Source organism: Myotis myotis, unplaced genomic scaffold (assembly GCF_014108235.1).
Source record: "Myotis myotis isolate mMyoMyo1 unplaced genomic scaffold, mMyoMyo1.p scaffold_m19_p_3, whole genome shotgun sequence".
Taxonomy (NCBI): domain Eukaryota; kingdom Metazoa; phylum Chordata; class Mammalia; order Chiroptera; family Vespertilionidae; genus Myotis; species Myotis myotis.
In genome coordinates this window covers 192,782,931-192,807,536 of record NW_023416335.1, presented here as the reverse complement: position 1 = coordinate 192,807,536, position 24,606 = coordinate 192,782,931, and the positions used below count along the sequence as shown (strand labels likewise).

The window sequence follows — 24,606 nt, the reverse complement described above, 5'->3', positions numbered from 1 at the left end:
AGGACTCTGGCACCAGCAAGAAATGGCTTCACCCAGAGGCGAAGGCAGCCGCAGTGGCACTTCCTCAAAGTGAAAGTGAAAGAGACGTAGGCGGAGGACAGGAGAGAAACTCACAAGCCGTTGGCCACCAAGGAGTATTGAAAGGAGTGTTGAGAGAGACCCCTCTTCTCCAGCTGGGACCTTGCCAGCAGGGAGCCGGTGGAGACGGGCAGCGGAGGGGGCCTGAGAGCAGCCCCCATGGGCACAGAGGGCTGGTGGCTGCTGCTCTGCTTGGCTCTGTCCGGAGCTGCCGTGGACATGGGTGAGTGGGATAGGCTGGAGGGAAGTGTGAGGCCAGGGAAGCTGCGGACAGCCACCCTCTGGATTACACAAGGGGAGAGGAGCCAATCGCTTCTAAGCCCAAGGGGAGAAAGGCTCAGTGGCTGACAATGGAACCAGTTGTGCTGGGGAGAAAGGCAGAGACCCGGGAGGAAAAGCCAAATGAGAAAGAGGGGCCTTCACAGTGAATGTGGTGGGACTGTTGTCCTTGGGAGAGGGGACACCTTTGGAAGAGAAAGGGTCCCCAGCTAGGAAGTCACCAGGAAGGTGATCGGGAGGTGGGAGGGGAAGGCCACATGTTGGGGCAGAAAGCAGAGCAGACCTGTTGTCGGCTGGCAAGTAGAGAAGATGGCTGCCAACACCCTGGGCTGCATGATGGCCTGTCGCCTCTCCCCCTGGCAATGCTGCTCACTTATTTGCTTTGCTGAGAACTCCTTTTCCTGAAAATAGCTTTCATTCGATGGTTGGAAATGAAAGTAAAAGCATAAACCCGTCGGAGCAAGGCAAACCCAGGACTTTAAATCACTCGCATCAAGAAGTACCTGGAAAGGCAGGTGCTTCCCAGAAAGCTGGCCTGGGGGGTGACAAGATAGGGACAGAGACAGCTGGGCCCCTGGAACACAACCTTTACCCCCAGTGACTCCGCAGTTGGGGCAGGGAGTAGGCACAGAAGTAACTTTCTGGGCGGGAGGGTGTGGCTGCAGCCCACTCTTTTCCCTGCAGCAGAAAGGCAGTGGCGGGCCGTGGACGTGGTCTTGGACTGCTTCTTGGTGGAGGAAGGCAAGCACCATGGAGGCTTTGCCAGCGATAAGAACATGGTGAAGGCCCTGCTGGTGCTGAAGCAGGTGCCAGTGCTGGATGATGGCTCCCTGGAAGGCTTCACCGACTTCCAAGTGAGCACACTGTCCAAAGACAACCCACCTGTTACCTTTGAGGCCTCAGGTAAGAGCCTCCACCCCGTGTCCCAGTCCTGCTGGGCGCCCTCCACTGGGACAGCCCAGTTCCCAGTGCGCCCACCTGCATCTGCTTCCCATGTCCTCAATCCAGTCCACCCTGTGCCGCCCACCCTTCTCCCGCAGTGAGTCTGGTGCAGATTCCCCACGCAGAGGCCTTGCTCCATGCTGACTGCAGCGAGAAGGAGGTGACCTGCGAGATCTCCCGCTATTTTCTCCAGGCCAGACAAGAGGCGGCTGTTGAGACAGCAGCTTGGTTCATCACCAACTTGCAGGTCTCTGGAGGGGGACCCAGGGTCTCCATCCTGATGAAGGCTCTCAGGGATGCCGAGAACAGGGCTGTCATGCCCCCCACACTGAACCTGCCCCTGGGCCCCCAGGGGACTGTGCTGACTACAGGTAAGAAAATGAAAAGTAGCAGAAAGTTTTGTTTTAATATATTTGTATTGAGTTCAGAGAGGGAGAGATAGAATCAATGATGAGAATCATTGATCGGCTGCCTCCTGCAGGCCCCACACTGGGGATCAAGCCCGCAACTCAGGCATGTGCCCTGACTGGGAATCAAAATGTGACCTCCCGGTTCATAGGTCAACGCTCAACCACTGAGCCACGCCAGCTGGGCAAGAAATAGAAGAAGGGAGGGAACAAGTTCACCTCCATCCACATGTCATCTCAAAGTGTCCCCTCGACCTCAGTCCTTTCTTTCAAAAGGTCCAAAACGGGGATAACTTTCTCCTCACTGTTTTGCCTGAGGAAATGACATGTGGTGCTCTATTCCATGTCTGCTGTTCATAGTAGGCTTACTGGGCCAAGCACCAGTTTTCTCCCAGTGAAAAGCCATCCTGGTCTGGTGTTTGACGAGAGCAAAGCACAGGGATTCGGAATTTGTTCGTTGCCCCTTATTAATATTATTAGTAAAACCCAGTTCCTGCCTTCTCCAGCACATCCCAGAGGGCGCAGGGAATTGAGGACATGAGGATAAGTTTCTCCAGGGTTCATTAAATCTACAATTTTACCTCCAAAAGGAGACAACCAAGTCCAAAGATTAGGGAGCTACCCACCTATCCTTAGAAAGCCCCAGAACATTCGACCTTTCTGTGGTCCAACCTAAGTGTATCCTGCTACACCAGAAAAGAGGAGTCCTCATAGTCCTGGTATAGCTAGATAGTCCCTTTTTATTTTGGGATATTTTAAGCCTACAAAAGGTGAAAGAATAATGTAATGAACACCTGTATGTCGTACACCTAGGTCCCATCAACTGAATTCTCATTATAGATATTGCTGAATAAATTAAAAGCTGCAGAAATCCCAGTACTTCACCCCAAATACTGCCATGTATAGCATGTGGTTTATAGCATTTGGTTTATAACCAAAGACAGGGATATCCTCCATCATCACAGAACCAGCACCTCAGCAAACCAAGGTGGGGTGGTCTACCATGGTGCAGACAATAAGGGGGTACAGTGTGTCAAGAATTTAAGAACGTATTTGCCAGGGCAGTCCCCCTTGCTACACCACTGAGCATCATACTTAAGGTCAATATTTAAAAATTGATGATAATAATACCGTCAAGTATGAAGTCCAAATTCAAACTTCTCCAGTTACCCCAATAATGTCCTTTGTAGCTCTCTGGTTCTTGTAGAGTCCAGGATTCAAGCAAGGACCACACACGCATTTCGCTGTCTTGTGCCTTTAGGCTCCTTTACTCCAGAACGGTCTTTCATCGCCCTGACGTCTTTGAAGAGCCTAGGCCCTTGTCTGGTAGCATATCCCACTGCCTGATTGTTTTCCTCATTAGATTTAGGTTTAGCATGTCTGGCACAAATACTACTGCGTGCTTTTTATTTTAGTTTTTAATCCTCATGCTTAGAGAGGGAGCGAGAGAGAAACAGTGATGTGAGAGAGGAACATCGATCGGTTACCTTCCGTACATGCCCTGACCGGGGATTGAACCCACAACCCAGGTATGTGCCCCCACCAGGAATCGAACCGGCAACCGTGCACAGGACGATTCCCAACCAACTGAGCCACAGCGGCTGGGCGTACAGTGCACTTTTTAAACTCTTACTCCTACTTAGACTTCACAGCAGCCTTGCCTCCGGCAGGGGAGCTTGGCAACACTAAGAGACTTGTCCAAGGCCACAGAGCGGCCACATGGAAGAATCGGGCTTCCAAAATGTTTTATCTGCTCCCGTGGGTCTTACCCAAGAGCCAACAGTAACCCACCATTTTGCATGTGTATCTTCCTGGCGAGAGGCCAACAGCTTTCCTCAGATTATCCGGGGGCGACTCCAAAATAGTTAAGATCAGCTTGTGTGTCACACTGCCTTTCCAGAGCCCACTTCTTTTTTTGTTGTTGTTTGTTTTGTTTTTTAATAAAATTTTATTGGAGTGACATTAGTCAACATGAACATACAGGTTGCATGTGTGGGTGACTAACTTACAAAGTCTGTCTCTAGCACCATGTACCCACCATCCAAAGTCACATCTTCTCCTGTCACCTCACATTTGGACCCCTTTTCCTCCCCCACCCCCCTCCCTCTGGCAACCACCACGCTGCTGTTTGTGTTCGTAAGTTTCAGTTTTATATTCCACATGTGAGTGAAATCATGTGGTTCTAGAGCCCCCTTTTTTGTGGTTCCATCTGTTTGGGAAATGAGCCTAACCGCCCTCACTGTCCAAGAAAGGTGGGAGGGGCAGATGTGTACCCACAACATGCCCACGGCTCAGATCAGGTGGTCTCAAGCGGCCGCCGAGCACATCCCCCTCTTTCTCTCACCACAGTGGAGTTCCAGGTGACAACACATACCCCATCCCTGATTTTCCAGCGGGGATCCTCAGCCTCCCTGCACTGCGGCTTCTCCATGACGCCAGGCTTGGACCTCACCAGAGTGGAGTGGCGGCTGCAGCATAAAGGCAGCGGCCAGCTGGTGTACAGCTGGACCACAGGGCAGGGGCAGGCCAAGCGAGAGGGCGCTACCCTGGGGCCTGAGCAGCTCCTCCTGGCCGGGGACGCCTCCCTCACGCTACCCAGCCTCACTCTGAAGGACGAGGGAACCTACATTTGCCAGATCACCACCTCTCTGTACCAAGCTCAACAAATCATCCAGCTCCATGTCCAAGGTGAGGCCAGAACTCACTTCTCTGGGGGAGAGGGAAAGGGATATGCTTATTCGGAGTGTTTTCCATAGTGGAGTCCAACTATAAGGGCATTTCCTGAGAGGCAGACTGCATTCCCACAACCTAAATGCCATCTCCGCCCTAGAGGTGCAGAGGGCATCAGACTGTCTTCTGTCACACTTCGGGATAAGTCCATCGAGAAACTTTCCAGCCCAGGATCCGGTTGCCCTGCCCTGCTGGCTGCCTCCAATCACACTCCCTAAAGGAGCAGAGCAAGCCCAGGAGGCGCAGTGGGAGTGGCCCTGATCGAGAAGAGGGTTTCATCACTGATACCCTTTCAAGTCACTGCTTATAGTGATGATAAGAAGCAAGCCCGCCATTAGTTGGTTTTACTAGCGTCTTTCAATTACCTGTGGAAAACGTACTCCTTTATGGCCTGCATCCAGGGGGGACTCCTCACCGCCCCTTGGCACTCCACTGAGGATGAAACTTCAGCCTCCACATCCTAGCTCACTCTCAGCAGGGAGAGAAGGCTTTAGGCTTCTCTGTTGTCCCATTGACCCCTCGGAATATTATTCTTTCTTCCAGCTTCTCCCAAAGTACGACTGGGCTTGGCAAATGAAGCTCTGCCACCCACTCTCATCTGCAACATCGTTGGCTATTATCCTCTGGACGTGACTGTGACGTGGACCCGAGAAGAACTGGGTGGAGCCCCAGTCCCAGTCTCTGATGCCTCCTTCTCCAGCCTCCGGCAAAGCGCAGAGGGCACCTACAGCATCTCCTCCTCCCTGACAGCGGAACCTGGCTCTGCTGGTGCCACTTACACCTGTCGGGTCACCCACATCTCCCTGGATGAGCCCATTGTGACCAGCACCTGGGCTGCCCCACCAGGTACTGGGGTGCCCACCTCTACCCTGGGCTTGTGGCTCTCCTACCTCCAGCTCATCTTTGGTCTTGTTCTGCTTCCCATCACACTATGTTCATTCACAGTCTCAGCTTCTTTCCAGGGCAGCAGCCTCCACAGCTGCCACCACCATCCTGAGACTTCAGTACGCCCCAGGTGCCAGGGCACCAGGCGGTGTGCTGGAAATGAAGGCTGGATAACTCCTGATCCTGCCCTTAAGGAGCTTAGCCCAGTTGGAGGGACCGACTAGGCAGGCAGGGAAGATGACCTGGGAAGGGGGAGGGCATGAAAACCAAGTTAGCTAGCTCGAGGGGCAAGGAAACACCAAGACAGAAAGAACGACATGTATGAAGGCCGAGTATAACGCAGCCTAAAGAGCACTCGGGGAACTGCACAGCTAGAGCCGAGAGTGTGTGGGAAAACTGGGAAGTGGCCTTAAGCTTGAGAAGTAATTGTATTTACTGAGCATTGACATGAATTGAGCACTATGCTAAGCACTTAGATGTATGATCACATGTCTTAGCATGACTCCCATTGTATTAATGAGTGAACTGGCACTTACAGATGTTAAGTAATGTGCCCAAGGTCACCGACCTAGTAAATGGTAAAGGGTGAAGTGTGAAAAATCAGGCAGCCTGATTACACTAGAACCTCAAACCCTCCACTGCTATTAGTGGGGTGACACTTTTTCTTTTTCATCCTCACCTGAGGTGTGAAGATATGTTTTTCCATTAATTTGTAGAGAGAGTGGAAAGGAGGGGTGAGAGCAAGGAGGAGAGAAGAGAGATTGGGGTTGCCTCCCACTCCCAACTGGAGCTGGGGAACTAACCTGCAACCGAGGTATGTGCCCTTGACAGCGAATTGAACCCATGACCCTCTGGTGTGCAGGCCAATGCTCTAACCATTGGGCACGCTGACCAGGGCTAGTGGGCTGATACTGATGGGCCTTCAAGCTGGAACTTCATCCTGAAGCCACAGAATATTATGTAAAATTTTTAAACAGGAAAGAATCAGTACCTAGAATGTAAACATCCAGGAGCACTGGGCATTATTATTTGAGACTGGGGTTTTGTCTCAGCTTACATCATTCTCCAGCTATTTATAAAATCCTAGTTTAACTGCCAACCGCTATCTAACTTAAATTTCTCTTGCAAAACAATAAAATAAAAAAAAATGTTGTCCTGAGGTGGGAAACGGTAGGAATTCTGTGTGGAGAAACACACAAACATCCAACAACCTTGAGCAAGTACAAATCCTACTGTGTGCCCAGTTCCTGGGTGAGAGCAGAACTCTTGATAAGAGCTCCCCACACGGGGACTCACACACTCACACACACCCCTTTGTCCTCCTGCTGGCGTGGGCTGAGCTGGTTCCTGCGCACTGATTCCTGCCTGCACTCTTCTCACCTACAGAGCAGAGAACTGTGGCCTTTGGAGTCCTTTTTGCCAGCACCCTCTTCCTCCTTGCACTACTGTACCTGGGACTACAGAGATGGAAAGGTAAGAGTCCATTGCCCTCAGCTCAGCCCGACCCACCTCACTTACAGACCAGCCTCCGCTAACCACCTCCCCACCCAGACCAGGGATGAAGCCCAAGCATCCCACGTTCCAGCCGGGCCCCCCACCACCACCACAGCCCACAGCTTTGGGGGTTACCACAGCTGAAACCAACCTCACTCCCTCTTGTTCTCTCCTAGCTACCTCATCCAAGGTCTGCCAAGACTCCGAGGCCCTCTGGGAAACCACTCTCCTGCCTCCGAGTAAAAAGAAAGAGTAGTCACGTTCTCCCAGAAGGACTCTAAGCCAAGCCTCAAAGCTCAAAAATACCCCAAGAAAAGCATGAAGAAAGCACAGATCACTGGGGCACTGGCTCTGAACATGTGCAGGACTCTGCCTTCCTCCTGCGTCAGGGAGGAGATGCTGTAGGTGCCGTCTGGGCTTTGCCTGGGGTAAACAGGACAGAGGACATCAGGAAGGTCTGGGTAGAAGTTAAAACAAGAACCAGATTTGAGGTACAGTGGTAGGAACAGAAAATGGGAAGAAATTAAGAAAGGAGCAAGTGAGGGGCAGTGGGACAAAGGGATAGAGGTTGGGCCACCACACACAAATATTGAACTCTATCCAAATAAAAGCCTCTTGGGCCCTTGGCGGCAAAGCTTTTCCACTTTCCTATCTTCCCGTGTTGGACCCAACTGAGCTGTGTCCCGGGCCTTGCTGCAAAGTGTTCAAGGTGTGAAATAAAGGCCCTCGAAGGCAGCCCCAGGGCCCGTCTCAATTGCTCTGTGTAACCTGGAGCTGTAATTAGGTTCTGCTCCTTAGACAGTTGCTGGTCACTTCAGGATACCTACAACTCCTCATCCCTACTCCTCACACGACTCAGCTGCCAGGGAGAGATATTTTTTTATTCATTTCTAAAATCTGCTAGTCCATACAGTGGGACTCCCCAGGAAGGAAGAAGGTAGATAGGAAATGTCTGAGAAAACCTGCAGTTGTTTATCAGTGTGAGATCCTCACTCAACTTCCTGTTGTCACTTCCTCTCACTGGCACCTGAAGAGTTGGGTTGCGTCAGGCATGAATGCTGAGAGCAGAGACCACTTCCTTTGCCAACACAGAGCTTTAATCTCCGAAGACCATCTGACACACATAAGCCAGCCCTTCCGGCCTAAAGCAACATCAGACTACTAGAAAGAAGCAACACTCCCCATCTCCCCCTCTCTGCTCAGTTACTCCAACCCAAACAACACCCAAGTCAGTGTAGTTAGGAATTTATATTTTTTGCGCCTTTGTTTAGAATACATGACATTGGTAAATATGCCACATGCCTTTAGTGAAGTAGTACAATTATTATTCTATACACGTATGAGACTGAGGTTAGGGGAAAAGACAAAGAGGTGATGACAGACACACAGTGGAAACCCCACATCGTCTCATGGCAAACCGAAGGGGATCTGGGAAGCTCAGCTTCATTTGACTGCAAAGTCCCAGGGTTTAGTTGCACATTTGCTCATGCACATGGGTGGTAGGAGGGAAAGGGGACAACAAAGACACAAAAGAGGGTACACAGTGGGATGAGAAAGAAAGTAGAAGGGCTGACATCTCCAAAAGAACAAAGCCAACTATATCTGGTGAGCCTCAGAGGGACAGACACCCAGGAAATAATTCCTGTGACAGCGGTGGGTGGGCTAAGAGGGCAAATTTGCTCCAGGCTTGTGACACATCGAGGACAGTGGTGGCTCTTCTCCAGCGGTGACCCCCTGCATTAGGCAGAGAGGAGCCCAGAGGAGAGTGGAGACCTTCGGGGGGAACCGTTGGGAGGGTACACTGACTGCTTTCTTCCAGCTCTTCAGTCCCACCCTGGGGCAGGACAAAGGGAAGGTGGGGAACAGGGGCGAAGGGAGAGGAAGGATGGTTTTGCGCAATGAAATGCTGCTGCATGGAAAGTGAGCGTCCAACCCGGCCCAGCCTGGCCCCAGCCTCTTCCTGCTTGTGGGCAGGGGACAGAAGGAATACAAGCGCATGGGTGTTTCCCCTCTGTTCCCAGCCTGCCTGCCTCCCCTCACAATACCCTATCCTGAAGCCCAGCAGTGGCCCCTGCACAGGCTGAGTAGCTCCTATCCTTAGATTCCACTGTCTGTACCCACAAGCCATGCAAAGAGGAAAGGAAAGGCGGCAAAGTGGAATTCAGATGGGTACACGTGGTTTAGAAGGGGAGTACAATGCAGGAAGGACAGACAGGTGGCTCTAGGTGAAAGGGCCCCGTGATAGCACAAACTCTACACTGTCCGTCTCCTACCCCAAGACTGAGTTGGTGGGTATACTGGGCTTTTCTAAAATATTCAGAATCGGCCAGGCCTCAGGAAGGACATCTTGCCTCATCCCTGTCTTTGGCAAGTACACAGGAGTGGTGTACAGGAAGTCCCTGAAAGTCCAAGGACCCCTCACACTCCTTAATCAACAGAAAGGGAGGAGCAGGACCCTCCTTCACGAGAGGGCAAGAAGTGGCTTCCACTGAGCTTGTTATTTTCAAATTAGGCCCTTCATTCACTGTTTCTCTCTAACTAATAGGCATTCTCTGCCAACAGTGGAAACTAATCAAGAGCCCCAAACTTGGGCTAGATGAAGTTATTTGGTACTCTCATGAACAGTACAGAATGCTGCAGAAAATGTGGACAAGGGACAACCCTTTCCGGTTATGAGCTTGTGGGACTGCTTCTAGGATGGCAATGAGAATTCTGGTATTTTCACAATTAATATGTGTTCTCCAGGTCGCTGGAGAACAAAGTAAAAGGCTGTAAGATCCCTGAAGACGTAGAAAATCTTGGACTAACAGATTAGAAATAACTGCAAAAAACAGGTTTTACTCTCTAAGAGGGTATTGCACCAGGACCGAGTTGGACTTTGTGCCCACCCAGGATCCTCTTCAGGCCCGGCATAGGAGAAGAGCTCCAAGTGACCAGGGCAGCCCTGAGTGAGCCACCATTTTCGCAGGTGTTTAAGGCCTCCTCCTGCCAGCGGCCTGGCTTTCCTGGAGGCACCACGGGCACTGATACCCTTCTCCTCCCCAAATCTTGACACTTTTGTGGACACATCACTACAGCTACGCCCATCCCCTTCCCTTGGCCTCCATCTCTTTTTGGCTTTGGAGGAATTTGCGAGTATACAAGAAGCAGGTAGGGAGGAGGTGCCAGCTGTTGCTCTTCGGATAGTTGCTTCAAATTGCGCCAGGAGCAGCATTTCCAGTGTTGAGGGACATAGTGCAAATGAAAGCAACAGCAAAGGAGGAGTGAGCGATGGAGAGAGAAGCTGGGCTGGGATGGAGGAAGGTAGATGGGGAAGTTGTTGAGAGAGCAAACAAGGAGAGGAACATGAGTTTGGATGGCAATGGAGAACAGGGAAGGGGTGGCACATTCTCAAGTAAAAAAGTAGACTGGACACAGGAGTCAGGAAGTCCAGGATGGAGAAGGGAGAGAGACAGGAGAAAACAAGAGCACAAATTACATCAAGTTACTAGGCGTTCGGGTCTTTCCGTGGTAGGTGTCCCATCCCCATGTCTCCCTCTGACCCACGACAGTGACAAACAGCAGAGGGAAGCCTTGTCCATCAAGGGAGTCCTTTGTCTTTGCCCTTCCTCCCTCCTGAGCCAGGTGACGATTCCACAACAGTGATCTCCATACCTCAGTCAGAGCAGCCCCACTCCTCAGGCAGGGAGGCAAGCAGGCAGGGCTGGGAGAAGACTCCAGGACCTTCCCACCTCTTCACCCCACCAGAAACCTCAGGAATACTTACTTGCAATAACTACCACGATGATGGCACAGATAACCCCCAGCATGATCATCATCTGAGGAGAAATTGACAAAAAATGGGTCCTTGGACTTGGGAAAGGAAGGAGCCAGGAAGAGAATTTACTCTGTCTTTGGGACAATGCAAGAAACACACATCACCCAGGAGATCTGCAGGCCTCTTGGCGAGAGCCCAGCCCCCATGCTCCCCATCAGACAATAACCCCTGCACCACAGGGGAAGCTCCTCAGAAACATCAGAGCGTTTGTAGCTGCTTCTTTTTCCTTAGGTCCTGTCGTGTTGAAAAGAACTGCAATGGATCTGCAGTCAGATGGTTCATTTTTCAATGTGAAGTGTTCAGCTCATTCCTCAAAGCTGCATGTATTTGAGTACATTTATCTACTCCAGTCATTGTGTCCATGTTGGGTGTTTGAGGAAGGGCCAGGTGAAAAATTTCCCAGGGGTCCTTTTGGCAAAGGCAGCTTGACTAACCATTTCCAAACTCCTCAGGGTGTCCCCGGTGAGTGGGTCTGAATACTCTAGCCTACCCTGGTGGCCAATTCTGGGTAATGCAGCTCAAGGAGGCTTTTAAGACTTCCCTCCCAAGAAGAGTTCTGCAGGGTGAAGGTCCTGTATCACTAAAGGGGAGGAATGCAAAGGGTGTCCCAAAATTCACGCAAGAAGTTATTTTGATAGAAAACACAGGTTAATAATTAAAAATTGTAAATTTTTTTATTGATTCATAAAGTACACAGTATAGGGTTATTGTGCTCGCTTCGGCAGCACATATAAAGTACACAGTATAGGGTTATGTATGGAATAGCATATCGGGTAAATGGCCTCCACAGCTTTGCTGGCACATACGCACTCTTTTGTTGAAATTTTCCATGACCAAAATGCGGCTGCTCAAGCAATAAGTTAATGGTGCTCGCTTTTGCGACATGATAATCCAGTTTTTTGTGCTATGGAGGCCATTTACCCGATATGCTATTCCATACATAACCCTATATTGTATACTTTATGAATCAATAAAAAATTTACAATTTTTAATTATAAACCTGTGTTTTCTATCAAAATTACTTCTTGCGTGAATTTTGGGACACCCTTTAGAACCGGAGGGTTTTCTTGCCTTCTGTGAGTTGTGGCCCAGGAAAAAGAAGGGGGAAAGGACAAGAAAATTCACCTTGCAGTTTTTCCACCAATACTTCCTCTTTAGCTTGGCAGCGCTGCTCTCAAACTGTGACGCTCCCATCTGCAAGGCATCAGCTCGGTCATCTAGCTCTGACAGGATCTCGTCCCTCTTCAGGACCTTGTCCACATTTACACGCATGATGTCCACCACCTGAGGGGGGCCAGAAACAAAGCTGCCAAGCTCTCCACCAGGGACACAGGAAAGAACAACAACCAGGGGATCACAGGGTTGCCCTGTGTAACTCCAACGGATGCCTTGCCTCCCAAAGCCTTTAGCTATCTCTCTATAACAGCGGTTCTCAACCTGTGGGTCGCGACCACTTTGGCGGTCGAACAACCCTTTCACAGGGGTCGCCTAAGACCATCCTGCATATCAGATATTTATATTACAATTCATAACAGTAGCAACATTACAGTTATGAAGTAGCAACGAAAATAATTTTATGGTTGGGGGTCACCGCAACATGAGGAACTGTATTAAAGGGCCAGAAGGTTGAGAACTACTGCTCTATAAGAAAGAAAAGTTCTAAACACCAAGATTTGGAAACCCTCGGGGAAAAACGCTCCACCTACCTCCTCTACTTGTGCCTGGGTTTGCTGTAGTCGTCTGTTGCTGGTCGTATTAGGAGGAGGGCCAGGGGGACCCCCACCTGGGGCAGTCCCTTCTGCTGCCCCTTCAGTGGGCGGCTGAGCTGGATCGGACCTGTAGAGAAAAGTGGACGACTTGTAGGCATATATGCATAACCCATGGATGAACACAGACAATGGGGTGCTGAGGGCCTGGGGTGGGAGGGAGGATGGGAGTGGGCTGGAAGAGGTTAATGGGGCGGGGGGGGGGCCTGAATAATACTTTCAACAATAAAGATTTTTTTAAAAGAAAATATAATAAAAAGAAAGAAAGAAAGAAAAGTGTACAGAGTACACAAAGTACCCAAAACAAGAAAGAAATCATGTGCACTCTCACCCCACACCATCGAATTCATGGCAATTAGGTTACTTTATGTAATTAGAAGGGGTTTTAGCTCCTTGGCCCTACTAAGGAGGGAGATACAGCACAGTGACAAGAAGCAAAAGATAAAAGATGCGGGAAGCCAGCCATTGTCTTCACTCTCAGGGAAGTGTAAACAAGGATCCTGGAAAGCTGGTGAACCTTGAGCCCCTGGCAAGGGCCAGAGCTATGCACAGATTGTTTAGTCCAGACAATGGGGGCTCAAGCTATTTCCTGACCGAACAGTTTCAGAGTAAATCTTTCTAATATTTACTGACCTTTAAGATAGTCTGCCTGTTACTACAATTACCTGCCTAAGAGCTAGATGTGTATCCAAAATTGAATAAAAGGTTGGCAAGGCCTGGGCACCAGTGGAAGTCCTTTCCCTTGCACTGGGCTTTCCACCTGGCCCCCAATATTTCCAAATTATTATTTCTTGTCTCGTCTCTTTCATTTGCATGCGGCCCCTTCTCCAGATCCCAAACCCTGAGCCACGCGGGACGTGGGATATTCACAAAAGATCCTGTAACAACATTTAGTGGGGGTCAGGGACGTCCAGGGTGATATCAAGAGATCTTATTTGGGCCATCTTCTGACCTGAACTCACACACATCCTCTGACACAATAGTTCCAGGGACTAATGTGCTACCTTTGGCCTGAATGGCATTGCCCTGGCTGTCAGAGCCTTTCACATAAAGTCAAACTGGAAACCTGCAATCCAGGTTAGAAGAAATTTGGGGAGAACCAAGATGGCGGCATAGGTTAACACCGGAGTTTGCTGCTTTGAACAACTACTTCAAAAGTGAAACCAAAAAACGGAAGGGACATCACCCAGAACCACAGGAACGCTGGCTGAGTGGAAGTTCTACAACTAGGAGGAAAGAGAAACGCATATGGACACTCAGAGGAGGCGCAGTGCTGAAGTCAAATTCTGAGGTGCGGAGTGCGCGGAGCGGGCTGGCGGCGGAGGGCGCGGTTGGCGTTTTCAATCGGGAGGGAGTCGCAGACTCTGAGCTCCAGATCCGGGCGAGTCTTTAGCGACCCAGACTCAAACGGGAGAAGCGGGACTGTCTGGCTTCGGTCAGAGCGAGTGCAGCTTTCTCTCCGAGCTTTGCAGCGGGTGCTGGGACTCAGAGAGGCAGAGCCCCTGGGGACAGGACTGAGAGCCGCCATAACTGCTCTCTCCGGCCCACCCTGTTGATCCTGTGCGACCCGCCCCGCCCAAGCCCTGCACACAGGCATTTGCCGGATAGCCTCAGGCAAAGGCTAGATTAGCACCTCCCTAGAGGACAGAAGTTCTCTCACTGCTGACACAGCTGATTCTCATAGCCACTTGGCCTGGAGGTCAAACCCTCCCTGGTATTAGCTACAACAATCAAGATTTAACTATAAGACTTCGAACAAAGACCACTAGGGGGTGCACCAAGGAAGCATAACAAAATGCGGAGACAAAGAAACAGGACAAAATTGTCAATGGAAGATATAGAGTTCAGAACCACACTTTTAAGGTCTCTCAAGAACTGTTTAGAAGCCGCCGATAAACTTAATGAGATCTACAAGAAAACTAATGAGACCCTCGATCTTATATTGGGGAACCAACTAGAAATTAAGCATACACGGACTGAAATAACGAATATTATACAGACTCCCAACAGCAGACCAAAGGAGCGCAAGAATCAAGTCAATGATTTGAAATGCGAGGAAGCAAAAAACACCCAACCGGAAAAGCAAAATAAAAAAGAATCCAAAAATGCGAGGATAGTGTAAGGAGCCTCTGGGACAGCTTCAAGCGTACCAACATCAGAATTATAGGGGTGCCAGAAGATGAGAGAGAGCAAGATATTGAAAACCTATTTGAAGAAATAATGACAGAAAACTTCCCCACCTGGTGAAAGAAATGGACTTACAGGTGCAAGAAGCGCAGAGAACCCCAAACAAAAGGAATCCAAAGAGGACCACACCAAGACACATCATAATTAAAATGCCAAGAGCAAAAGATAAAGAGAGAATCTTAAAAACAGCAAGAGAAAGAAACTCAGTTACCTACAAGGGAATACCCATACGACTGTCAGCTGATTTCTCAACAGAAACTTTGCAGGCCAGAAGGGAGTGGCAAGAAATATTCAAAGTGATGAATAGCAAGAACCTACAACCAAGATTACTTTATCCAGCAAAGTTATCATTCAGAATTGAAGGTCAGATAAAGAGCTTCACAGATAAGGAAAAGCTAAAGGAGTTCACCACCACCAAACCAGGATTATATGAAATGCTGAAAGGTATCCTTTAAGAAGAGGAAGAGGAAGAAAAAGGTAAAGATACAAATTATGAACAACAAATATGCATCTATCAACAAGTGAATCTAAGAATCAAGTGAATAAATAATCTGATGAACAGAATGAACTGGTGAATATAATAGAATCAGGGACTTAGAAAGGGAATGGACTGACTATTCCTGGGGGGGAAAGGGGTGTGGGAGATGCGGGAAGAGACTGGACAAAAATCGTGCACCTATAGATGAGGACAGTGGGTGGGGAGTGAGGGCGGAGGGTGGGGCGGGAACTGGGAGGAGGGGAGTTATGGGGGGGAAAAAAAGAGGAACAAATGTAATAATCTGAACAATAAAGATTTAATAAAAAAAAAAAAAACAATTGAACCAAAAAACCAAAAAAAAAAAAAAAAAAAAAAATTTGTACAAAAGACTAAACCCTCAGGATAAGCCTATGGACTAAACAGCCCTTTTCCCCAAAGCCTAAATCTACAAAGAGCAAGCTGACAGATTCTGCTTAAGGGGATCCACTTACTGGTTATGTTTCATTCCACAATTAGTATATTGGGGCTGTTGTAAGGACAACTTGGAGAATCACCAAAGGCAGAGCCTCTGTAGGTGCAGTGAGTCAGAACAGTTTGCTTGCTTTGTTTTTGGCAGAGAAGATGGAAATTTCACTTAGATGGAACTGGGGCCTAAAACAATTACATTAATTATGGAACTGTTCCAAGAGTATAGACAGGAGGCAAAATGAAGAGAAATGGGCCTCAGTGTACATGCATCTTTGACATTCTGTCCCTTCTTTTTTTAGGTTTGGCAACAAATCTCAGGAAACTACCCTGTGTCCCAAAGAGACATATGTCCCTTATGTCCCAAAGAGAAATTTTGGTTTACACTACTACCCACAGTGATTGTCCTCTCCTCATTCCCTTTGCCTTAGAAGGGATTAACATGTTCAGGACAAACTCTTTTTCATGAAGTCTAACCTACGGCATGAGATTTTTCTCTCCCAAGGAAGACCCTACCAGCAGGAGGGAGGTCTCTCAAATCTGATGGAGAATAAAATTACAATAAGAACTCCTCAAACAGAAGCTGAATCCCACAAAACATACCTCCTAGGAGCAGTCTAAGAATGAATGATAGAGGGATTAAACCATCACCAAGTCACCACGCAGGAAATGCCTTGACTACTCACAATAGACCTAATACCCAGAAGTTCCTCCTCCCTAAATGAATTTCTTTCAAGTCTAAAAAGATAGAGAATAACACCTCAGAAAGGAGACACTAGCAGATTACATCTGACGTGTCCCCATTAACATCACTGTCTCACTTCTAAGGCGTAAAGGCGCAAAGGGAAGACCCAAAGCCATGGAAGCCAGAAGGCTCTTGTGCCACCACTGAACTCAGCAGCAATCTAGTTCTCTGAAGACGGAAAACCCAGTGAGTGGGTAGGAGCCACTGTCTGGTCTTGGAAGCAGTCCAGGATGGCGGCAGCAATGACAACACTGAAGTCAGAGGCCTTGTGATGCCCTGCTGGTCCCCGCACTTTCTCCACCCCCTTTGGTGCATCCCACATGGGTGCTCCTGGGAACCAGTCAGCCGAGAAGGATCCTCCTTCCCCAAATGCAAACAAATGGGTTCCTAGGACTTGGCCAAGATGCACAGAATGTCACAGAGTAAAAGCTGCAGAAATCCAATTGAGAAAATGTGACATGGTTATAAAGCATGTGAAGGGACCGTTCCACGTACGACTTGTTGGGAGTTGGGAACACTCAGCAATAAAATATCCAGAACAGTTACAACCTTTATGTAGGATAAGTAAACCTTTTCCCGTTTTTTGTCTAGGACCAGGCCAGGACTCCAGGCAATGGCAAGGAAGAAAGACCTCTATCAAGCAGACAGTGGTCCTGACAGGGGAGTGCTTCACTTCTCCAGCCACGGTTCTCCCTCGGATCTTAGGATGCGGGTGATGCTGAAGATGGTCCGAGACTAAATGCAATGCGCTGGGGAAGACCGGGATCCTCAGGTCTATTTCTCTTCCCGGAACTTGGCTGAGACTCAGTGAAGGGAAACACCTCAGGGTGGCCATGGGAGGAAGGCAGTTTGGAATCATAGGGCACTGCCCCCCCTGAGTTCTGAGAACTGGCAGATAAGTATCTGGAGCTTTGCTCACTGCCAAGGTGGGAGGGAGGCAACACGTAACAGTTGGGGTGAGGGACATACAGAAATTACTAACTAGCAGATGCACCTACGACTGTCTTTCCAGAGGAACCACGTACAGATTCGTTCAGACCCTACCCGATAACTCCATGCCCCACCTTCGCCCTCTCCCGGGCTCCGCTAGACCGAGAGCTGCATGAGGCGCCCCTCGGGCGAGAAGAATGGGTGCAATGAATGTGGGACCCCTGCGCCCCTGCCCCGCCCGTGGGGTGCTGGCTGTGGCTGGTGCAGAAGTGGAGTGCTGCCCTCCTCGCTGGGGGTGGTCAGGTCTGGGGGCTGCGCGCGGGGGTAGTTCCCCGCGTCGCTGCATCTGCTGCAATGCGCCATTTCCATCCCGCAGAGTCTGACGCTGGCGGTGACAGTTGGCATGGAGGGTCGAGCTCCCTACACCAGAGTCAACTCACATTTTTCTGAGAAGTGAGGATCGGTCTCCTCTCCAGAGGCTGCGGCGAGACACCCGGCGAGGGGAACGCTGCGGCTGAAGTCCACGGAACTGACGAGCTGCAAGTCTAGTTGACCACCCGGAGCTCTAGCTGCGGTGGAACTTACTGCAGCTGCAGGTCCCGGTCTTTATTAGTGCCGGCCACGCCTCCCCGATAAGATTGACAATCCCGCCGAAACCGGTTTGGCTCAGTGGATAGAGCGTCGGCTTGCGGACTGAAAGGTCCCAGGTTCGATTCCGGTCAAGGGCATGTACCTGGGTTGCGGGCACATCCCCAGTGGGAGGTGTGCAGGAGGCAGCTGATCGATGTTTCTCTCTCATCGATGTTTCTAACTCTCTATCTCTCTCCCTTCCTCTCTGTAAAATATCAATAAAATATATATTTAAAAAAAAAAAAAGATTGACAATCCCGCGGCCCAATCCAAGCCCGGGACAGGCGCAGTCCAGAAGGGAAGCCCGAGAAAATTGGCCAATCAAAGGAGCAGTTTCCTCATTCAGCGACAAAGATGACTATAGTTGGCTAATCTGTAACTAAGCTTCAGGGGGTTGTGAAAACACGCTTCAACACTCAGGAGGGGCAACTCCAACATTTCGAGTTAAGCCTTTTCTGGTGCCTGCTAGCCAATCGCTGAACAGCTTCTGAAGCCTGGCCCCGCCCAAGGTCCCAGCGCCGGCAGCTCCAGCCAATCGCGCCGCTCTCGCCTACCGCGGCCGAGTGTCCCGGCTCACAGTGGCCGGGACTCCCGGGGAAGTCGGTGGTATGTCAGTCCACGCACAGCCCTGACGCCCAGATCTGTCCGGCGTCCCACCCACCTGCCCGCCTCTGACCAACAACTCCGCGGAGGCAGAGTCCGTCAAGGCAGAACGGCAGGCTCTCGGGCCCAAGTACCGGGCGGGGGTTCCGTCCCCACAAAGCAGATACGCAGGCTTCGTTCATCCGTTTCCTTCCACGCTGCCGACAAGCGTCTCACGCCGTGTATCCGACACTGAACCTCCCGCCAAACCTGCTCCTCCCGTGCCTTCCAGGTACCTTACCCACCAGGTGGCCCAAACGGACACCACCCTGGACTAACTCCCCGTTCATCCTTACCCCTCCTCTAATAATTCACCAAGTCGAGTCGATTTTTCCTTGTTAGTATTTCAAGAATGCTCTCCCCTTGTCTCACTGTTCTTATCCGTTGTAAAACTCAACATTATTTCAGCTCCCGCTAGGAAAACAAGGTAGCAAACTGACTCGATGCTTTCTTTTTTTTTTTTTTTAAATATGTTTTATTGATTTTTTACAGAGAGGAAGGGAGAGAGATAGAGAGTTAGAAACATCGATGAGAGAGAAACATCGATCAGCTGCCTCCTGCACATCTCCTACTGGGGATATGCCCGCAACCCAGGTACATGCCCTTGATGGGAATCGAACCTGGGACCCTTCAGTCCGCAGGCCGACGCTCTATCCACCGAGCCAAACCGGTTTCGGCTCGATGCTTTCTTATCAGAACTGTTTTTATATTTATTGAAAGTATAGACTTATATAGAGATTTTTATATTTCACTCTGGTGCATATGTAAAAAAAGAAAATACAAAAGAATAACACGGTAACAGTATTCCTAAAACGTCATATTGAGGCTCTTATGATTCATTTTTTTGACTCAATCTTAGATTTCATAATTTTCCACACAATGTAGTTAGTCATCAAGAACTTTGGTGAGACAGCATTTCTCAAAGTGTTCCTCTGCTGTCCCTGAATTTTCTTCCATGCCTCAGACACTCATTTGGCTAACAGTTATATTGAAACATCCTAATTTAGATGTTAACATTTTTTAAAAAGTGTATTTTAGAATTAGTGAAATATCTTTGTGTTTCTAGTCTTGCCCTCCCTCATATCCATCCTTTAAGGAACCACCAGAATGCTCTATGCAAATGTCACAACCCTGCTTAAAACTAATGAACAATTGCTCTTGGAAACATAATGTACTGATCATGTGTTTATCCATCTACCTCCTATAACCACACCAAAATGACAACTTGTAGGAACTGAAAACAAATCATAAACCCTCAAAGACAAAATCAATGGGAAGAATTATTTTTGGCAGCATGAACACCTAAGTATCCCCACCAACTTTCCCCTGAAAACTAAGTCACTGAATTTTTTTTTAATTGAAATACTTTTAAAATTAAGAAAATAATACAGGGAGGTTCCCCTATAGCCCTTCACCTATAATATTAAAACCAGGAAATTGACATTGATACAGCCCACAGAGCTTATTCAGATTTTGCCATTTTTACATGCATTCCTGTGTATGTGTGTGCGCGCCTGCATGTGTATATAGTTTTATGAAATAGTGTAGATTCCTTTTACCACAATCAGAGTACAGAACTATTACACTAGAACAAGACTCCCTGGAGCTGTCTCTTTATAGCCACACCCACCCCACCCCTAACCCTTAGCAAACACTAATTTTTTTGTAACACTGACTAGGGCCTTTAGTACTAAGTTATAATGCAGCAGTAATAGTGGGCATCCTTGTATTGTTGCTGATTTTTAAAGGGAATACATGTCCATAAATGTATGTTGTTAATCTCCAGTATATAATCTTTATCAAATTAATGAAATTTCCCTCTGTTACTAGTTTAACAGGTTTTATTTTAATCATAAAAAGGAGCCCAGCCAGCGTGGCTCAGTGGTTGAGTGTCGACATATGAAACGGGAGGTCACAGTTCAATTCCTGGTCAGAGCACATAGTTAAGATGCAGGTTTGATCCCCAGTTGGGGTGTCTATGGGAGGCAACCAATCAATGTTTCTCTTTCTCTAAAATCGATATTTTTAAAAAGAGCCCATATATAAAAATATCTAATATGCCAGATATTCAACTACTGCAGCAATCAAATATGTACAGGACAGTCCCTACCTTCAGTGGGAATGAGGCTTAACTAATGGGGAAGACAGACACAGACACATTAAACCAAGCAAAATCAAACAGCAAAAATATTATGAGTTCAGAGACTCAGCCAAATCAAAGTAAAGGAACCCTAAAAAGCACTCCCTTGCCTTCTTCCATTTTCCAAAGCAGTGGTACTCAATCCTAATTTAGAACCTCTTGGGAGCTTTTAAAAACATGAATGCTTGGAACCCAGTCTCAGATTGATTTCATGGTGTAGGATGGGTCCGAGTCTTCTTTGTTGTTGTTGTTTGTTTTGTTGAAGCCTCTGAGAAGTTTCTAACATGTAACCAGGATTGAACAGCTCTGGTCTACAGGGTTAAAAAAAACTAAGGTCTTCATCCTGGCTAGACTCCTGGTCATTTGCGCTATTTTTCCTATCTAAAACTTATTTCCTGTTATTAGAAAAATATTACTGATATGTTAATGATCATTAACTTAATCCTATGGACCTGTGTCAGTAGTTGCCACCTTTGCTCACATGTCTATGTTCCCATGACAAGGCTATCCCCCATTCCCCTACCCACCGCAATTATTTTTACTCATCAAAGCTGCTGCCCATATGTTACTGTTCATAGTTAACATTGATTTCCCATGTTCTTAAGCTGAAATTTTCCAAGACTTAGCTCAAATGTCATCTTTTCAACAAATACCTTTTCTGACTACCCACTCCCCCACCCCAGCCAAGAAAAAACTCTTAGAAGTCTCTAATTTTTCTATGCAATTACCATATTCAAATTCATATTGTTTACATATATATCTCTTAAGTAGAATGAAAGCAACTGAGAGTTAGGAATCAATCCTGACAGTGATTTATGTCCCTACAAATAACCTTGCACATATGATTCAGTGTTTATTGAATGAAAATGTTATATACTGTTTCACACCTAAAACAAGATTGTTCTGTCCTTGAAAACAAGACCTTTTATATTTTCACAGCAGGAAACATTTTATAAACGCTCACTGAACTGAACTATCAGTTTCCTCTTCACTAATACTCACATGTTCTACTAAAATATCCTATATAATAAAAAGCTAATATGCAAATCGACCAAATGGCAGAACAACCAGTCGCTATGACACGCACTGGCCACCAGGGGGCAAACACTGCCCCCTGGTGGCCAGTGCGCTTCCACAGGGGGAGCACCGCTCAGCCAGAAGCTGGGCTCTCGGCTGGCGAGCATAGCGGTGGTTGCGGGAGCCTCTCTGGCCTCCCCCGGCAGCGCTAAGAATGTCCAACTGCCAGCTTAGGCCTGCTCCCCACGTGAAAAGTTTAGGGTTTCAGAGAAATGGATATGGGTATGTGTGAACATAAATTACGATCCTGGGTCTTATGGAAATGTATATATTATGTATCGGGGCTCATAATATTGGAGAGTGTTTTCAAAGTGATGGCTGGAGAAGAGCTGGATATAAGAATGGAGAGGTGGGTATGAAATATGAGTGGCTCTGGAATACCTTACATGATTTGGTGGGACTGGAGAGGAGACAATCAAATATTTGAGACTGCTAAGTGCAAGGTGTTCTGAAGAATACACACACACACACACACACACACACACACACACACACACACACACACTAGAGCAGTGGTTCTCAACCTTCCTAATGCCGCGACCCTTTAATACAGTTCCTCATGTTGTGGTGACCCCCCAATTTCATTGTTACAAATTGAACATAATTAAAGCATAGTGATTAATCACAAAACAATATGTAATTATATATGTTTTCCGATGGTCTTAGGTGACCCCTGTGAAAGGGTCATTCGACCCCCAAAGGGGTTGTGACCCACAGTTTGAGAACTGCTGCACTAGAGGCTGGTGCACAAAATTCATGCACTTGGGTGGGGTTCCCTCAGCCCAGCCTGCACTCTCTCGCAGTCCAGGAGCTTCGGAGATGTCCGACCGCGGCTTAGGCCCACTCCTTAGTGCTGCCAGAGGTGGGCTACTGTGCTTGCCAACTGTCAGCCCAGCTTGTGGCTAAGCAGCGCTCCCCCTGTGGAAGCGCACTGACCACCAGATGGCAGCTCCGGCATTGAGTATCTGCCCCCTGGTGGTCAGTGCATGTTATAGCGACCGGTCATTTGCTGTTCAGTCGATTTGTGTATTACCCTTTTATTATATAGGATAGGCTAGGATATCCCTAACTAGAAAAGCATATGCAGAGAGTGGGTCAAGGATATGTTACACATTTTTGTTTCTCCTACAATTTTCTGCTCAGAAAAAGTAACCAATAGTTTTTATAAGAATAGTACAGAAATATAATGCCACTTTTCCGTTACATTTCACTCCAGTGTGGATTTTTAAAAACATATTTTTATTAATTTCAGAGAGGGAGAGGGAGATAGAAAAATCAATGATGAGAAGCATTGATCGGCTGCCTCCTTCCTGCCCCCAACTGTGGACCAAGCCTGAAACCTGGGCTCCTGGTTTATAGGTTGATGCTCAACCACTGAGCCACACCAGCCAGACCCACTGTGGATTTTTTAAAATATATTTAATATTAAGAGGCAATTAAAAATTACTACTTTCAATATATGAAGCCCAAATGTCAAAAAATGCCAACAACAATTTTTCTTTTTTAAAGGCCATAGACATGGCTAGACTGCAAAAGGCAAGTGGTAAAGCCCAAATCTAAGACTCTAAGACTTAGGAATGAGTCAGACTTCATAGTCTATGCAAGTAAAAGTAGCATCTAGAGGAAAATAAAGTGTGGATAACAGATTCTAAAGAAGCCTCATTTTATTACGGAGAGCATACAAATTCCTTTCCTCATAGGGAAAAAAGTACTGTTTCCCTTCACCTGGATGTTAGATATGCCTCTTCCACAGTCCCCAGCTTACTCTTCTACCGGTACTTTCCACGTCGGTTAAAATGTTTGTAGAGATAGCTGATGCGTTTGTTAAGGTTGTGCAGGTCATCACTGAACATCCGATTTCCAACCATTCTCTTCTTTCGGATACAACGCTGCAATTCATTCCCCTTCCAGCCTCGAAGCCATTTGGGGCCCCTGATTAGTTCTTTGGGGTGCTTTTCAAAATTTCCTGTGTAATGTGAGAGAACATACTAGTTCCAAAACAACACAGCCTCGACCAGCTGCTAAGCCTTCCACATACAGTTGCACGGCTCAGAGCAGCCCCTCCAGACAAGACACATCACACTACAGTATCAAGAGCGCACAGACTTTGGAGCCAGACTGTTTGGGGTTCAAATTCTGACACTGCTATTTGCTAGTTTTGAAAAAATTACTTAGCCTCTTTATGCTTCAGTTTCCTCACCTATAAAATGAAAACGTTATTATGCGGATTAATGAGTTAATACATGTAGGACACTCAGAACAATGCCCAGTATAACGTAAATAACCACATAAGTGTTTGCTCTTTGCTATTGAGCACGGTACCATTCCTAAAAAAGCTGGGGTGGGGTGGGGGATGGAAAGGCCACTGTTGCAACGTAATTGCCATTCTTAAATTCTGTGCAAGGGAGTCGAGTCTTACCCAGGATCCCGATGTTATCATACACCCCAAACATGGCCCTCTTCTCGTTCCAACGATCAACCACTTTGGGGGGCGGGACGGTGTGCCTTACAAAATACAAGTCAGGAACACCTAGGGATGGAGAAGGAAGAGACTGAATCCTGGCCGCTTACTGAAAAGCAGTTCTCCGGGCGTCTCTCTCCATCCGCCACTTACCCAGAGAGAAACTTCTGCAGGCCTGGGGCACCCAGCTCCACAGGCGCCTTCCTGCGTCCGCAGCGAGGCACCCTGCCATTGTTCTCGTCTCTCCCCTACAACAGCATGCAGCTATGGCAGAGTGCTGGCCAGACGTGAGCTTCAAAGAGATGGCAGGGACCGCTCGTGCTGCCCTCCCGTCGGTACTAGGTGAAAGCAGCCATCTTGGGCCTTACCCAGGTAGCTCTGGGCGCAGCGAGCTCCTAAGCCCCTCCTTCCCCAGCCACAAGCCCCGCCTTCCGGGTTCCGGCGCACAGCGGC

General features: G+C 48.1%; 3 protein-coding genes across 7 annotated transcripts in view; 1 reads left to right on the top strand and 2 right to left on the bottom strand.

Moving 5' to 3' along the window:
* Positions 1 to 17,951, bottom strand: part of VAMP1 (vesicle associated membrane protein 1) — a 58,406-nt gene extending 40,455 nt beyond the window's left edge. The window contains exons 1-6 of one of the 4 annotated variants that reach the window (XR_004965653.1): positions 17,644 to 17,950; positions 12,339 to 12,468; positions 11,758 to 11,916; positions 10,582 to 10,633; positions 6,125 to 6,261; positions 5,281 to 5,563 (exon numbers count right to left, since the gene is read on the bottom strand). Coding sequence is in view for 3 of the 4 variants with exons in the window: in XM_036296468.1 (XP_036152361.1) it covers positions 10,206 to 10,222; positions 10,582 to 10,633; positions 11,758 to 11,916; positions 12,339 to 12,468; positions 17,644 to 17,645 (360 nt within the window). In the remaining variant the exon portion in view is untranslated. Of the gene's footprint in view, positions 1 to 5,280; positions 5,564 to 6,124; positions 6,262 to 7,560; positions 10,223 to 10,581; positions 10,634 to 11,757; positions 11,917 to 12,338; positions 12,469 to 17,643 lie in introns of those variants that run through there. The other 3 variants (XM_036296469.1, XM_036296468.1, XM_036296467.1) reach the window with 3 other exon arrangements.
* TAPBPL (TAP binding protein like) lies at positions 168 to 7,449 on the top strand. 2 transcript variants are annotated; one of them, XM_036296464.1, is made up of 7 exons: positions 168 to 301; positions 1,045 to 1,260; positions 1,398 to 1,670; positions 4,056 to 4,394; positions 4,980 to 5,282; positions 6,708 to 6,794; positions 6,992 to 7,449. In XM_036296464.1, the coding sequence occupies exons 1-7, from the start codon at positions 238 to 240 to the stop codon at positions 7,069 to 7,071; spliced, it is 1,362 nt and encodes a 453-aa protein (XP_036152357.1). In that variant the 5' UTR covers positions 168 to 237; the 3' UTR covers positions 7,072 to 7,449. The 2 variants fall into 2 exon arrangements, with proteins under 2 accessions (XP_036152357.1, XP_036152356.1); XM_036296463.1 differs by having other exon boundaries at positions 1,042 to 1,260.
* Positions 17,952 to 23,338: 5,387 nt separating the features above from the next.
* Positions 23,339 to 24,531, bottom strand: MRPL51 (mitochondrial ribosomal protein L51). The gene is made up of 3 exons (XM_036296640.1): positions 24,307 to 24,531; positions 24,112 to 24,222; positions 23,339 to 23,658 (listed from the first exon to the last, which is right to left on the bottom strand). The coding sequence occupies exons 1-3, from the start codon at positions 24,383 to 24,385 to the stop codon at positions 23,462 to 23,464; spliced, it is 387 nt and encodes a 128-aa protein (XP_036152533.1). The 5' UTR covers positions 24,386 to 24,531; the 3' UTR covers positions 23,339 to 23,461.
* Positions 24,532 to 24,606: the final 75 nt, after the last annotated feature.

Coding starts and splice junctions, on each gene's coding strand:
- TAPBPL (XM_036296463.1), top strand. CDS start 238: ATGGGCACAGAGGGCTGGTGGCTGCTGCTCTGCTTGGCTCTGTCCGGA. Junction 1,671..4,055: donor GGGGACTGTGCTGACTACAG/GTAAGAAAATGA, acceptor CTCTCACCACAG/TGGAGTTCCAGGTGACAACA. Junction 6,795..6,991: donor GGGACTACAGAGATGGAAAG/GTAAGAGTCCAT, acceptor GTTCTCTCCTAG/CTACCTCATCCAAGGTCTGC.
- MRPL51 (XM_036296640.1), bottom strand. CDS start 24,385: ATGGCAGGGTGCCTCGCTGCGGACGCAGGAAGGCGCCTGTGGAGCTGG. Junction 24,223..24,306: donor CTGCAGAAGTTTCTCTCTGG/GTAAGTGGCGGA, acceptor CTCCATCCCTAG/GTGTTCCTGACTTGTATTTT. Junction 23,659..24,111: donor TGATAACATCGGGATCCTGG/GTAAGACTCGAC, acceptor CACATTACACAG/GAAATTTTGAAAAGCACCCC.